Source organism: Sturnira hondurensis, unplaced genomic scaffold (genome assembly GCF_014824575.4).
Source record: "Sturnira hondurensis isolate 20B ecotype Veracruz unplaced genomic scaffold, ASM1482457v3 Scaffold0021143, whole genome shotgun sequence".
Taxonomy (NCBI): domain Eukaryota; kingdom Metazoa; phylum Chordata; class Mammalia; order Chiroptera; family Phyllostomidae; genus Sturnira; species Sturnira hondurensis.
Genome location: NW_028093774.1, coordinates 6,651,036 through 6,666,842, shown reverse-complemented (window position 1 = coordinate 6,666,842; position 15,807 = coordinate 6,651,036). Strand labels below are relative to the sequence as shown.

Here is a 15,807-nt window from a genome sequence, read left to right as displayed (position 1 = left end):
ATTCCAGTTATCTGCTGCCATATAATAAGTCATCCTAAAATGTAGTGGTTTACAACAACAAACATTTGTTTGATCGCAATTCTGTGAATTGGCAGTTTGGCTTACGCTCAGCCGGGCTTCTTTTGATAAACTTCTGTAGGCTCACTCGTGTGTTTGCATCAGTTGGTGAGAAGGCCGGGGATTCGCTGGCCCCAGATGCCTTACTGCCCTGTCCGGGGCTTCCTCGAGGGTGCCTGCACTGGCTGGGAAGATTGGGGTGTCCAGCTCACCCTCTTTCCGTGAGGGGTCTCATCCTCCAGGAGCCTAGGCTGGGTTCGTTCAGGTGGGGGCAGTGGTCTGAGGGAAGGAGAGGATGAGAGAGGAGATTGAACGGCCTTTGGAGACTGGAGCTCAGATGTCACAAAGCATCGGTTCTGCTGCATTCCCTTCAGAGAATGTCCCTGGGCCTGCCCAGCTTCAAGGACTGGGGGAAACAGACTCCTCCCCTTTATATAGCAGCAAGAATTTGTGGTCGTATTTAACTTACAGCCACCCACCCTCTGAACATTAATTAGTACCTACATTCTCTCCAAATGCAAAGTACTCTTACCACCTTATAAGACCTTAAAAATTCTTATCCACTTGTGGCTTCGGGCTTAAGGTCCTTATCTGGTGATCTAAGTTTGGTCTGGTCACTGATGAAATACTTGGGGTGCAAATTATCTTGATCCGGAGACCTGTGAACTGGAACAGCACGTTATCTGCTCTGCACACCCAGCCCTCAGTGGTGAGCTAGGCACATGATGACGCCAACTGATTTCTGTTCAAAAAGAGGAGGAGGAAGCAGGTCGCAGTCACTGGTCTTGTAGGAGCTCCAGCCACGGACACACCAAGCGTTATTCTGTCTCTGGGGGTAGTGAATGTGTGTTAAATTGGATCTGCTTTTGTTGTCTCAGAGTGGTTCCCACACCCATTGTTGTCTTTATGGGCATTTTGCTGCACTTTCTGAGACGTCTCTCATTTTTGATGGGAAATGTCCCATGTTGCAGCTGAGTAACTCAGTGTGCTGCTCCCTGCGTGTAGACGGTGGGGTCTCACAGAATTCCTTTTGTGGTGAGCCGTGCCTGTCCCCTTTCGGCTAAGTCGGTGGTGTTTTGGCTAGTGCGACTTTCTAAGACTTGGCAGACGTTCAATAAGTCTCCTTGGGGTTCTGTGCCTCCAAAGCCATCTATAATTCTTTTTGTGACAGTCCTTTCTCTTCTCTGGGCACTTCAGTCTTAAAATGATTAGGAGTCCTGTTCTCGCCGAGAGACTCAACTGGGCAGGACCCTATGTCTTCTGAAGTTTTAATGGAGGGCCGCACCATCATTCAGCAAACTTTTGGTTTGATTTTTATCCCAAGGCTGTTTCCTACTTTGAGAATCTTCTAGAAGCCAGAGACACTAGGCTGAGAAACAGTTTTATTTTCTGAATCAGCGTGTTCTGGCTCTGGTGGTATACCTAACATATTTGACATCTAGATTAATTTTTTTACACTCCCTTCCTTTATATGATACAATTATTTTTACTAATAAGCTTCAAATTAGCATATTTTTACTATTTATTCTTTAATAAACATTGTATTTTATATAAATGTTGCTTTGGAGACCTTCCATGAAGTTCAAGTTAAGTAGTTCAGAATCGTTTGAGCTGGCCTCGGGCACAGTTCGTACTTTTGGTATTATGTGTTCCTACATTTGAACTGTAGGTTTGGAATGAGCATCGAGATTGTAAAGATAAGAGATAGACCTTGTCTTATTCCACTTCTGTTGTTCTTTGAGGCCAACTAGAGCCATTTATTTAGGTTTAAAATTCAAAGCAGTGAAGGGAACGGAGTGGCTGGAGTGACCATTTGAACACCTCGCCCAGCTGAATCTAAACCTAAGGGAAATGTCTCCAGTGTGCTTTTGAAACGAGTGTACAGAAATGGCTCCATGTGGGTCGAGGACCAACTGTGGCTTGTGAATATGTTATTAAAACTTCTGAGGAACCATAGTAGTTGTCTGAAACTTTGGTGAGCCAGATGTTATTTTGGGGTTGTTTGATCGCTGATACTCTTTTAGATGAGGGCACATGGTGATGATGAGGCAGAATGACTTCTAGTTGGTATTCCTGATGCGAATATAGGGAGCATACCCAGGTACTGTGTAAGAAATCATTCATTATGTAGCAACATGAAACAACAATCATTTAATGACACTCAGAGTGTCTGTGGATCAGGGATTTGGACACGGCACGGTCCACAGCCTGTCTCTGTTTGGTGATTTGGGGGCCTTACCTGGGAAGACTTGCATAGCTGAGGGCTGGAATTATCTAAAGGCTTCTAGGTGGTATGTTCAGGCTCTGGGATGGGGTGGCTTGAAGGCTCGGTTTAGCCAGAATTGTTGACTAGAGACATACACATTACCTGTCTATGGGGCTTGGTCATGGCAGGGTTCTGAGAACAGTGCCCTGATGAGGAAGCTTAGGAAGAGAGAATGTTCACGACATTCGTTCAGGCGGAAGCTGCATATCTTTCTATAGCCAGGCCATGGGAATCATGTGATTATCACTTGTGCCTTCCTCTTTTGGGGGACATTGCCACCAGCCCATCTCCATTCAGGGCCCAGCTTCAAGGAGGCATATCTGAGGAACCAAACCTCAAGAGCCTCCTCCACGGCTGGACCTCGTTTAGACGAGAAGACCTTGGACCGCAGTTAGGAATTTGCCTGTGGGAGGAATGTGGACAGTGTCCGACGAGAAAAGAGGCTGGGAAATTGCAGACCTTCAACTCCAGAACGTCACTACAGCAAAGAACTACCCGCTCAACCCGTATCGGCATCTTACCATGTACGTAACGGTAGGATTCCTGGAGGAGCAAAGATGAAGTAGAAGCAGAAGGAAGAAATGAACTCTAAGATCACACTCAGACCTCTCCCACACTGCTGGTGGTGTGGCACTGGTGTGTGCGTAAGCAGGAGAAGCCTCAAACCAATGAAAATTCCTGAGCTTCCAGCATGGAATTTACTGCCCCAAAGAGAAACAAAGGGCAGAGCAGGACAAGTGGCCGGCTCGGGCACATCAGGGCAGCCTGGAGTGCCGAGGGAGGCGTGGGCTTCAGATGCAGCAGAAACACACCATTTTAATAAATAGTTTTCAAAAATAATAACTAAAGATATTATATAAATTTTAACTTCTTTTATGGTTTGTTATAGCGTCTTTTATGATTCAGAAAATGAGATTTGTTAACACTAGTACCCAGAGCCTCATGCTAAAATCAAAGTGGGACAAGCCTTACTCTGAAGTGGCCACTCAGATCCACAGCTTGAGACATTGCCAATGTCCTGATACAGGTTTGGTGCGCACCCCCTTCCTTGTTCGGCCTCTCCAAGGTGGCTCTCGTGGAGGGTTCTCAAATCTTCACCGAGCTCTGAGTTCATCATGGCTTGGAATATATATCCCCTAGAGGTGTTCACGTCTTATTAAGCTCCACTGAAAGACAGAAAAGCTCTCTGGACCCAAGACACTGAGTGCGTGGAGGCATGTCTAACAGGCTCGGGGCAGACTTTCGGGTGGAGGTCAGGGATGTTTCCTGACAGTTCCTCCAAGCGTTTCCTGTGGACGCTCCTCGCTCCTCTGCCTCTGGCCAGGGCGGCTCTGACAGTCGCCCCCTGACCTCCGGGGTCTCTTGCTGCTCCACTTTTCTCCTTTCTGTCGCTTCATCTTTTGATTCCTTCCTGTGGGTACTGTCAGTGGCTGACGACCGGTGAGCTGCTGTGGCTGCTCGCTCTTTTCGTGGTGGATAAAATAACTTCGACAGTTTATGGGGGGGCGGGGTTAAAGTTATTCCTGTCCTACGTTGATGTGCTGTGATATGATGTGCTCTTTCTGGACCATGGTTTCATTTTGTTTTTCTTCACATTTCTCTTGAAAACTCTTGAAACACCAACACAAAAGAATCCCCAAAGCTGCCCAGCCCCCTCACTGAGGGGACTTTGCAAGGGCTTTTCAACTCGGTCCCACTCCTATGTGGGCTCTTTCTGCCACTTGCACTGATGGAAACCATTTCTCCCCTTTATTTTTAACGATGGCTGAACTCTAACTGACTAGTGATGGCCTGCATTTTGGACACAGTGAGTGGCACTTCAGAAACACGCTGCCATTTCCAGCGGCCCCTTAAGTTTCCATTCTTTCCCATTCTTAGGCCAATTTACCGACAATTATTACTTCTAACTGAGTTCCCTTTTTTTGCCTCTAGAACTGCAGTTCCCACGTTAGAAGAGCCGTTGTCACCTGCTTTTCAGCAGGGTGCTGCGGTCGTCACGGGAACAGGCCCGTGCGGTACTGCAAAAGATGCCACTCAAACCATCACAGTAGCGAAGTGGGGGCTGCCTCGGAGACCCACCTCTACCAGACCTCCCCTCCGCCCATCAACACCCGCGAGTGTGGTGCCGAGGAGCTGGTCTGCGCCGTGGAGGCCGTGATTAGGTAACGGGCTGCTTATTAGTCGCTCGCTCGGGAAACACCACCTTGGCTTTGAGCCACCCTTCCCGCTTTGAGCTGTGTAAATTTAATTCAACTTCAAGTGCCCTCAGCCCAGCACAGTGTTGCCGTGATGATATTGTAATTCATTCATTCCACAAATATTTTTATCAAATGCCAGTTATGTGCCAGGCGTGTGTTAGGCCCTCGAGAGGCAGAAGAGAGTAAAGTATAGGTCCCTGCCCTCAGGTTGCCTGTGTAGGGACTGTAAAAACAGAAGCACGTAATTGTGATCCAGGGTGGTGAGCACAGGGATGGCACAGCCAGAGGTCTTAGGGGGGATGAAGTGGGAGCACAGTCAGAGTGAGGGGTGGGGGGAGGGGGGCCTGAGACTTGACTGTCAGCGGCCAAGCTGGGGAGAACCCTGGGTGATTCAGTACTGGGGTCAACCAGAAGGCCATGGAATAAGACAAGGGCTGGACATGCAGGTTCCTAGCTTTTTCTTCTTCTATCACATGACAAAGAAAGGAGCTTAAAAAATGGTAATATTGAGACTTGTTCTCTTTTTGTATAATATTAATTGAGGCAAGATTTTTAAAAATTAAAAAATAATATTAGACTATAAGTTTTAAGGCTAAGGACTGAGTCTTTCCTGTTTTTCTCATCCCAGTATCTGACACATGCAGAAGTGTGATGTTTGTCAAATAAAACATGACAGAAATTTGGAAATGGAAAAAAGCCCAATCATGCTGCTGTCATCATTGTCTGTTTTGCACATGTTCTTCTACTTTTATTCAAATGCATGTTTTATTTATATAACTGCAATCACAGTGTATTTATAATTTTTTGATATAATATACCATTAGGTATTTTTCATGTTGTGATTTCCATATTTATCATTCTTAGTGGAATGATATTTATTTAGAGATTAAATAATATTTATCAGGATTATTTTTCCACTATTAAGTGTTTAGAATGCTTCTAAGTTTTTACTATTGCATGTAGTGTTGTTTTTATATTTTTTATTTACTTAGAGTAGATGCCCAATTGTGTTTGACTAAGTAAAAGGGTGTGAATATTTTAGTGGCTTTGGTGCACCACTACACTGATTTGTAAATTGTGAATGTGAATTGACAGTGTCAACAGCACTGTCTGTCATTGCTGGTTTCTGCTGCACCCAATATTGAGTATTATTTTCAAAAACTGTCATTCATTTAGCAGTTGAAAAGGGCGTCTTCGTCGCTCATTTTCAGGTTTTTGAGTACTGGATAGTGAATATTTTTCCATTGGGTACAAGCCCCTCGGTCTCTCCTTGCATCATATATTTGGTGCCCACATGGCTTCACATTAGATGTGGGGGAAGCACTGGCTTCCAGTGGGATGGGTGGTGAACCGGAAGCCAGAAGGCATCAGCTCTGCTTGATTCTAATTGGTTGGAGGAAGAAGCCTCTTTGTGCCTCACTTTGTTCATCTTTAAAATGGGGAGGGATTAGCAAATTAGGAAGGAAATGAAATTAGGCTTCTTGGAGTAGCTCCTACCAAGTTAAAAGATGCTTGAGTACTCATGAGGCAATTGCTCTGAACAGGCCATCCTCTAGAATGTGTTTTCTGATAGTCTGTCTTCACATCTCTGCTATCGGGCAGCTTGTTGAAAGAAGCCGAGTTCCATGCTGAGCAGCGGGAGCACGAGCTGAGCCGCCGGCGGCAGCTGGGCCTTTCCTCTTCCCACCACTCCCTGGAGAACGCCGACTTCGACAACAAGGATGACGACAAACACGACCAGCGGCTGCTCAGCCAGTTTGGAATATGGTTCTTAGTAAGAAAAGGAGTTGGCCGTTGTCTACATCCTTATTTCTCATTCCAGCCTCACACCCATGAAGGATTTCTCCTTTCTCTTTAAAGAACTTAGAGAGTAAACAGTGAAAAATTAACCTCAGCAGGGGGACCCCACACTCAAGGACAGTGGCACTCGACCCTGGGCTTCACATTAGATTTACCTGGGGCAGCTTTTATTTATTTTTTAAAATATATTTTATTTTATTTTATTTTTAGAAAGAGGGGAAGGGAAGGAGAAAGAGAGGGAGAGAAACATCAATGTGTGGTTGCCTCTCACATGGCCCCCACGGGGGACCCGGCCCACAACCCAGGCATGTGCCCTGACTGGGAATCAAACTGCGACCCTTTGGTTCACAGCCCGCGCTCAATCCACTGAGCCACACCAGCCAGGGCTATCTGAGGCAGCTTTTAAAAAAATGGCAAAGCCCAGATTTCATGCTGGATTCTTGGAAACGTCTAGAAAGCTTTCTAGTTGATTCTCTTGAATAGCCAGGTGTTGAAACTTACTGTGCCCGGCTCTAGATTGTTTAAAATGCACCGTTGCCGGAATAGCTAGGGTATATTGTGAAATATTGGACTCAGTATGACTTACAGATTATTGACATTCCTATTTCACATTCCATTGCCTATGTACATGGAATTTTTCTTGAAAATTCAGTCTCTGTGGACCCTTTTAAAAAAAAATTATTGCAAGTCTGCCTACAGCCAAAAAATTATAACCAAAAGTAGCACAAGGAATTTGATTGATATTGACTGATTCAGCTGGAATATTCATTCAGTAAAGGTCAGACATACAGGTCCAAAGTTTCGAGCAAGCTGGGTTCGCCAGTTCTGCAAAGAAGCAGACTTGTTTCTGCCCATGGGAGACATGAATTAGGTCTCCATGGTGATACATCTTTTTCATGCTTTCATATGGTTACTTCAAAAGGCCCTTTTAAAAATCACATTGGAATTTAATTGTTGATTTTACACATCTTGTTCCAAAAACTTATTATCTAATGGTACGATGACTACTATTGTGAACTCTTTGAAGGCAAGGATAGAGTTTTATGAATTCTTATAATTCTGAATCCTACTGCACTGCTCAATGAAAGGTTATTTCAGGATGAATGAATGAATGAATGAATGAATACATGATTAGTTGTTTTAAAACGTCGACTTGTAATGTGGTGAATTGAGGGGTGCTCTTACATTCCAGAATTATTACTGATAGAAATTCTTGGCTAACTCTGATCATGTTAGAATTAAAACGTGTATAGCTATTTTTTTCACTGAAGGTGTCTATGAAATTTCCCTTGGTAGATTTAACTTTCTAAAAGCATCTATCCAGTGTAGATGTGTAATAGATTTCTTATGGGAGAAAAGGCCTGTGGGAAGGTTCAGTCTTAGGGGAGACGATCATCAAGGCGCCTCTCCTTGGAGAGGAGCACAGTTTCTGAGATAAGGGACCCCCATCGTTTAGAATACTGCCTGTTTCAGGTGGATGATCTGGACCATCTTTTTTTTTTTTAACTGTTATACGAGCCTGTAATAATTGCTGGCTGGGGGCTGAAGCCAGTCTGGTCTGCCTGTTTCCAGGTGAGCCTCTGCACACCCAGCGAGAACACACCGACGGAGAGCTTGGCACGGCTGGTGGCCATGGTGTTCCAGTGGTTTCACTCCACAGCCTACATGATGGATGATGAAGTTGGAAGTTTGGTGGAAAAACTGAAGCCTCAGTTTGTCACCAAGTGGTTGAAGACGGTGTGCGATGTTCGCTTTGATGTCATGGTCATGTGCCTTCTTCCCAAACCGATGGAATTCGCCAGGGTAAGTGGAGGCCTACCGCTTGGGCCTGGCTGGAGAGGAGACCTGGGGGGAAGCATGGCCTTCGCCATGACGGTGGTATCAGTGCCTGTAGAAGAGCAACGCGTCTTGTATGTTAGTGCAGCTGAAGGAGTGTAGTTTAGTCTAGTGCATGTATTTTGGGTGATGTCCTGCTTTGGCGTTGGTTTGGGGTGGGGAGGAGTGGAAGAACGTGTGAAGTGTCTGTGAGGATTTAAGGGAATATTCTTTGTGAACACTGCTGAATATTTTTGTTAAGAAACAGGAAAAAAGAAAGCCTCTCTGTGGGGTTGCTAGAGCTCAGTCTCTTTCTTGTCTGCGGAAGGCTGACATCTGGCTACAGGCAATTCTGTTTCTGCCAGCATTTCTGGAGGTGAAGGGCAGCATTCCTGCCCTCCTGTTTGGAATGCCGAGAAGGGTGAGGAGCCACCCGACCTTTCTTGGCTTTTCCTCTGGCTCGTGGGACACATTTCTGTGTGCTTTTCCTCCTGCTCTGTCTCAGGGGCTGCCAGGCTTCAGCCGTAGGGCTGGGAAGAGCGCACATTTCCTGACTACAATGTAATGTGTGTCTAACCCAGAATCCGTTTTTGGCAGCAATAGATGAAATGTTTTCAATGCCTTTTCTAAGGTTTTGTGCATGTGTGTGTGATTTTTTTGGGTTTCTTTCAATGAGGTCTTGAGGCAGGTTTCGGTGTAAATAAGACATTTAAGAATAAAACAGAACACAGACCATCTAAAGGTGCAGCTTTTATTAGATTTTCAGAACTCAAGCATTCTTGCATTTATCAAAATACACTTCTTTCTTCTGTGGTGCCATGCACTGACTCACATATAAAATTGGACTTTTGTGTGCTGGAAGTTCCCAATTTCCTGGCATTCTCTGACTGCGCTGGTATGTTTTCTATTATTATTTCTTTCCGAATGGTGAAGGGCCCGTGTGATCTGACTCTGGAAGATAAGCAGACATGATTGCATTGGAAGGAAAACTTCTCTAACTTGAGTTTAGTGGTTGGGAGAAGACATGTTAGCAAGAGAGCAAGAGAAAAGATGGTTTGTGCTTATACGCAGGCTTACTCAGACCCACAGATAAAGGTTTTCCTACTTGAATGGGAAGATATGGAAAATTCTTTTGGGCTTTTTGGTGCTAATGCTGACGGGACTGGGTTGTGTGTCCCCAAGGGCCACTGAATTCCAGGGAAAGCTCCTTTGGAGGGGGTGACTGGCAGCCCTGTTTCCCCCAGGCTCTGCCTTAGTCAGATAAGGGAAGTCTGTGTACTGTTTTCTTTCTGCACCTTCTGTGGCTCAAATGTTTCCCACTTTAAAATAATCTTTATAACAGTTCAGGGGTGTGCGTGGGCCGCCCACCTTTCCCCCATCTGAAACTTCTCTAGAAGTTTCAAATAGAAAAGAGGCTTGGTTGATTGCTGTGGAGACATGATTCAGGTTAGGAACTTCGAGCTAAGAGATCACCAAGGGAGGAAAAGAGGAGAGATTAGGACAAGGAAACAAAAAGAAAATGACAGCTTAATGGTGTGAGTAGACTATAAACCTAGTCCTGGGTCCAGAGCTCAAAGCAGCTTTAGATGGCAGAGGGAGCGTGTCAGTGTCACGGTCACGGTTATTTCCTGGAGCAGAGCGGGGAGGATGTGGGCACTGGGTGAACTTCCTGAGAGGCCTGAACTCTTGCAGTAATAGATCCATGGAGGTTCTTACTAAGTTGTCTTTCAGCTTACAGGGCTTTGGGATGAGACAGCCTAGTTTCAATAAGTATCAGGTTTTAGTTCTTAGCGACACCAAGTCAGTAAGGTAGGAGAAAAATTGGAACTATCAATTATTGACAAAATGTAAAGGACAGCAGCAGCCAGTTTCCACAGAGGTGAAAAATAGCTGAAGGACAGTGAACGGGACTGGAATCTGATAATCCACAAAGGCAATAGTTTGCCACTGAAAACATAAAATTTCTCTCTCTAATCACCCACATTTTCATTGAAGATAATCAAAGTAAGATTACTCTTGTTCACAAAATAAGTGTAGTCTCATTAAATTTGGGCTGATTATTTTCCTAAGTGCAGCAAGAATGGTAATTGACCACGAAAGCGTTTTTAAGTTTGTTTTGCTCGAACTTTTATAAGGAATCTCAGATGGCACTTTCAAAGTTAAGATGCCAGACCAAGAAGAAGTCTTCATACTTCATCTGCATTAGCTATAGATTTGAGTGAATTTCTTTTTTCTTGAGGTCCCCAAAATATTTTAAGTTTTCTGGGCCTGCCAGGAAGTGACCTCTTTTTCTTGCCTATGGGATGGGGGTCCCCTGAGCCAGGTACCAGGATAATTTTTCCGAGAGGGTTTTCTAACACTAGCATAATGTTCAAACTTCGTTCTAAAATTGAGTGAAAGCCAATAACTTAAGTGTCAAGGAGTTGGGGCGGGAAAAGCGACTGTATTCGGCTAGCTGAGAAGATGGAAGACTAGCGTGCTGAAGGACCATCTTGAGAAAGTACAGAATTCAGGCTTCTTTTATGTCAGGGGAAGGAGAAATGGGAGGGGTTCAAGGTCAGGAAGTAACTGATGACTGCAGACGTCACCCGGATGTAGCAAGGGTCCAAGGGGGATAATGAAACTTCTTTGCTTTTGTTCAATAAACTGGGTGGTTGTGGTCCCAGTCACAAGGTTCCTATAAATACTTTGATAAACATTCATTTTTTTAAGTCCTCACCCAAGTACATGCTTATTAATTTTAGAGAGAGGGGAAGGGAGGAAGAGGGAGAGGGAGAGAAACGATGCTGTGAGAAACCTCGATCAGCTGCCTCTTGCATGTGCCCTGACTGCAGACTGAACCCACAATCTAGGTATGTGCCTTGCTCAGAAATTGGACCCATGGCCTTTTGGCTTATGGATGACACTTCAACCAACTGAGCCACACCAGCCAGGGAAAACAATCATTTTTTGATATACCTTCCTTACCCCCTTAGGGCAGTAGTTTCCAGCAGCCAGGTTGCTTCAGTCATTCCTAGGCTACAGGTTAGGTTCCTTTATTGATTAGGATATCTGTGTGCAGGACTAAGCAGAAATTGTTAACTGACAGGTTATGGGGATTGAGTGGGCTTGAGCAAGATGGATTCAGAAAGATTAAGTATTTTATTCTATTACAGTTCCTTAAAACTTTCAACCTTAATTATAATGTCAACCTTAGTTCTTTACAGCTGTCTGGCCATATCTGCTTCTAGCTACATCATTCTCAGATATGACATTCTAGTCAAAGCCTTGGTAGTACACCACTGATTTTTTTCAATTATGCCCTATTACAAAGAGAACAGATTCTTATTGAACTTGTGCAAATAACTATGTTGTCATGAAAATAAGAATATTCAGTGAGAGTTTCTAAATTATGGAGGGATCAGGTAGGGAGAAAAAGATGTACTTCATTTTTGTTTACAAAAAGGTACAATCTACTAAATTGTTGTGAGTTACAGATAGCCTAAGAGAAGTCTTATGTCTAGAAAATGGAACACTAAAGAACCAGCTTTGTTCCAAACCAAAAAAAACAATAAAAATTATCATCTTTCTTCATCAGTTCATTTAGTCCCCTGTAGTTAATTTTTGCTCTGCTTGATTTGGGGTTAGCAGTTTTATGGACCCGCTAACTGCTTCCTTAGAGTTGTGGAATCCTTACTCAGTCCAGCAGTACAGTCTTGTCAAGGAGTAATCGTCTAGCCCACGGAAAACAATTTTTAAAATATTTTTTTAATTTATTTTTAGAGAGAGCAGAAGGAGAGAGAAAGAGATGGAGGGAAACATCAATGTGTGGTTGCCTCTTGTATGCCCCGCCTCCCTCCCCCCCCAACTGGGGACCTGGCCTGCGACTCAGGCATGTGCCCTGACTGGGAATCGAACCAATGACCCCTTGGTTCACAGGCTCCAACTCAATCCACTGAGCCACACCAGCCAGGGCTAGCCTATAGAAAAAATTCATAAGAGTTTATTTGAGCCAAAATGTTGAGGACATGCCTAGAAGCCAAATCTCAGGGACTGAGGAAATGCCCGTGAAAAGGGCAGTTTGGGGGTTCATTTTATACAGTAGAATCAAAGGAGGAGGTAGACAGAGGGTTACACGGCACCCATTGGTGTCAGATTCAGGGGGCAGGAGAAGGCAAAACAGGGACATGTCTGGGGTTGGACAAAAAGCCAAACGGAGAGGCGCATGCTTCTCTGACATTGGTGGGCGCGGGAGAGTTAACATTTACAGCACGTAGAGACGGTGTGTGGTCAAGAAGACACCAATGTGGGCCTCTGTCATCTCCTGCTCTAGTGCTGACGGTCTTGCCTTCAAGAGTCTGGAAAAGAACATTGCTCTGACATTTCAAAGGTATGCTATCTTAGATGCGCAAAGACGTAGGCGATTTCAAAGGTAAAGACTGACATGTGTCGAGGAAGCCACAGCCCTAGGACTTGACTCCCCACTGTGACGCACTTTTCCTCAGGAGTTTTTGTGCTCGGGCCGTCTTGTCCTTCCCCTCGGTGACTTTTTGTCTCTGAGTTTGCAAAGCCCGCATGGGCTTGTCAGGGTTAGTGTGTGGCCCCTTGTCTGGTCCATAGTTAGAAGACAGCTGTTTTTATTAGGCCAACAATATTAGACTGGTCTTATTTATCAGAGATTTACCCAGATCATAGATACTTCAAAGGCATTTGGGGTACTTCCTGTATTTCTTCGCATTTTGGGAATTCTTAATTTGAATACACTGTTATTTTTTTAAAAACCTCATTTAGATTGAGAGCTTTTGAGGGATTTTATAACTTTTTTTTGCAATACCATCTGGAGGTAAGAAAATACCATATATGTATAATACACATATGTGAACATATAAGCAAATATTAATGAAGGAACCTTATAGGAGAGGCTGTCATAGTAATACAAGACTCACTAGTTTGTGTGAGAATTGTTTTCATCATCTCTTCATTTTTATTTGAACTGTGTTTGTAGCAGGTGGAACAAGTTGTTACCTGTCCATTGTAAGGGCTCAAGCCTATCAATATTTGTGGGGGAGACTCTAAAGTTTTTATTTGCACTGATGTGTCATCTCATGGAAGTTGTAGTTCAACCTCGGGCAGTGGTGTTGGTTGACTGAGAAGTTACTTTTTAAAGGCTAAGGAAAAAGACGTTGGAGGTTTGTACAGGGAGGAGGGGGTGTTAATTGGAGCTTATCAGGAGAAGAAATACATTTTCTCCTATTTTATAATGGGAGGCACTAGTAAAGGCAAGGTACCCTGTGGTGTGGGCTGATAGTCAGAGTTATTTCTTCGGATGGTTGTATTGTTTTACACTAACATTTTTTATTGAATTTATTGGGGAGACATTGGTTAATAGAATTTATATGTTTCAAGTATATAATCTTGCAGTGCATCGTCTGTGTATTGTATTACATGTTTACCGCCCAAAGTGAAGTCTCCCTCTGTCACCGTTTAACCCCCTTTACCCTCCTATGCCTTCCCCACCCCTTTCCCTCGTGTAATCACCATACTGTTATCTGTGTTTGTGAGGTTTTTTTGTTTAATTCCTTTACTTTTTTCACGCGGCCCTTCAACCCTTCCCACACCGCACTCTGACAGCCGTCAGTTGGTTCTCTGTCTATGAGTCTGTTTCTATCATGTTCGTTGGTTTATTTTGTTCATGAATTCCACCTGTAAGTGAAATCCTAGACAACTTGTCTTTCTCTGGCCGGTTTATTTCGCTAAGCGTAATGCTCTCCAGGTCCATCTATGCTGTCGCGAAAGGTAAGATTCCCTTCTTTGGAAGGCCGCGTAGTATTCCATTGTGTAAATGTGTCACAGCCTTTTTACCTACTTAGCTACTGATGGACATTTGGGCTGCTTCCAAATCTTGGCGATTGTGATAATGCTGCAGTGAACATAGGGGTTCATATATTCAGTCTTGCTGTGGCTTCTTCTATAAATCCTTGGTTATGAGACTTCTCTTCAGTACGTCTTCAGTTGATTATTCAGATCCATTGCTCTACATTTAAGTTGTAATTGCAGTTTGGTCCTCGGGAGAAGTGAGTGTAATATCCACCTACTGTGCCACCAGCTCAGATCTAAAAATCCCTTTAAATATAAAATTTTTTCCCAAAGAATAGGGACCATTGTCTAGCCATCGGCAGTTTAGGATCTCCACAAGGATATCTGTTCCAAAATGCGACTCAAAACCAATAGGCCTTTGTGTGGCTTAACCATAAATTGTAAAGTCAAAGGAACCTCCACAGTGATACCTACTCGGGTCTCATCATTATCAGACTATGAAGCAACGACAATCCCAGAAATACAGTTACTTTCTCCAAATAGCTAGTCCATCACCTAGGATTTTCACCAATATGATCCCCCCCAAATATTTCAGCTTTAAATAAAATTGGTTTAATTGTTTTGAAGGATCTGGAATTCTACATATAATAATTAAACATCTAAAAATAGGTTCATTTAAAATAAGACAGGGTTCCACAAATTTTGTTACATAGTAAAGATTCAGGACTAATTAGCTTGGTGGTACTTTGATACATATAATAAGAATACAGCAATTTATCTAAAATTGGAATTGGAACCTAGATTTGTGATTTTAATTTTTTCTGCACCAGAATATTTATATACTATCATAGTTAATAAAAAATACCAGTATTTTTAATTCATGAATCCAACCAGCCTCTCGAGCATTTTTAGGAAAAATACTGCGGCGGCACACATAGCCAAGGGGAAGCGGCCCTCTGTGCCGCTCCGTTCCATAGTGAACAATCTCGAATACAGAGTTTACCATAGTAGAAATCTGTTTTTCTCTGAAGTACCGGCATGACTGTGCATATTTGTAATGGGTTTGTCAAACTTTAGAAATAAGAATGCGCCCACAGTATTCCCGTGAGGAATACATCTCTGGAATGTTAATTCATGTGCGATTTGGGAAGCCTGTAGAGGCACAGTGCACATTCAGTTGTGATTAATATTTGAATGTATTTGGAACCATGGTTTTTTTCCTGTTATGTAACTTATGGGTCCTGATGGTTTGTAGGTTCTTGCAGATGTCGCTCTGAGGACACTTGGCCCAGGATTCAGATACGGTGGATCGTCGCCTTTCTCTGTACCCACCTCCTGTGGGAAACCCTAGTGTGCAGTTGTAACACGGAGTGTGTTCTGTTCTTTTCTCCCGCGGCCGTGGAACTGCCATCAGGTTGGCGGGTACTGGGACAAGTCCTGCAGCACGGTGACGCAGCTGAAGGAGGGTCTCAGCCGCATCCTCTGCCTGATCCCCTACAACGTGGTCAGCCAGTCCGTGTGGGAGTGCGTCATGCCTGAGTGGCTGGAAGCCGTCCGGACCGAAGTCCCCGGCAGCCAGCTAAAGGAATTCAGGGAAGTATTAAGGTGGGTAAATAGTTCGGTGGAGCCACCGTAATACTAATGCTAGCCAACGTTTATTGAGCACCTACTGTGTGCCTGGCACTGTGCTAATTAAGCATGTTATGTAAACCTCGTTTAACAAAACCCTGCATAGAAATTGGAAGGCCCACAATGAAGCAGTTGCTACAAGTCGTGCTAAGGGGATTTGGAATTGTTCAGAAAAGATTTTGCTCTTGTGGAATAAAAGATGCACCATATTGTTTACTTATTTTCAAACATAATTATTGTTTGGAT

General features: G+C 43.9%; 1 protein-coding gene across 1 annotated transcript in view; it reads left to right on the top strand.

Moving 5' to 3' along the window:
* Positions 1-15,807, top strand: part of UNC79 (unc-79 subunit of NALCN channel complex) — a 210,418-nt gene that overhangs the window by 88,394 nt on the left and 106,217 nt on the right. Inside the window, exons 12-15 of the mRNA XM_037031536.1 lie at positions 4,256-4,485; positions 6,124-6,295; positions 7,894-8,124; positions 15,347-15,537. Of these exons, the coding sequence (XP_036887431.1) occupies positions 4,256-4,485; positions 6,124-6,295; positions 7,894-8,124; positions 15,347-15,537 (824 nt within the window). The remainder of the gene's footprint in view (positions 1-4,255; positions 4,486-6,123; positions 6,296-7,893; positions 8,125-15,346; positions 15,538-15,807) is intronic.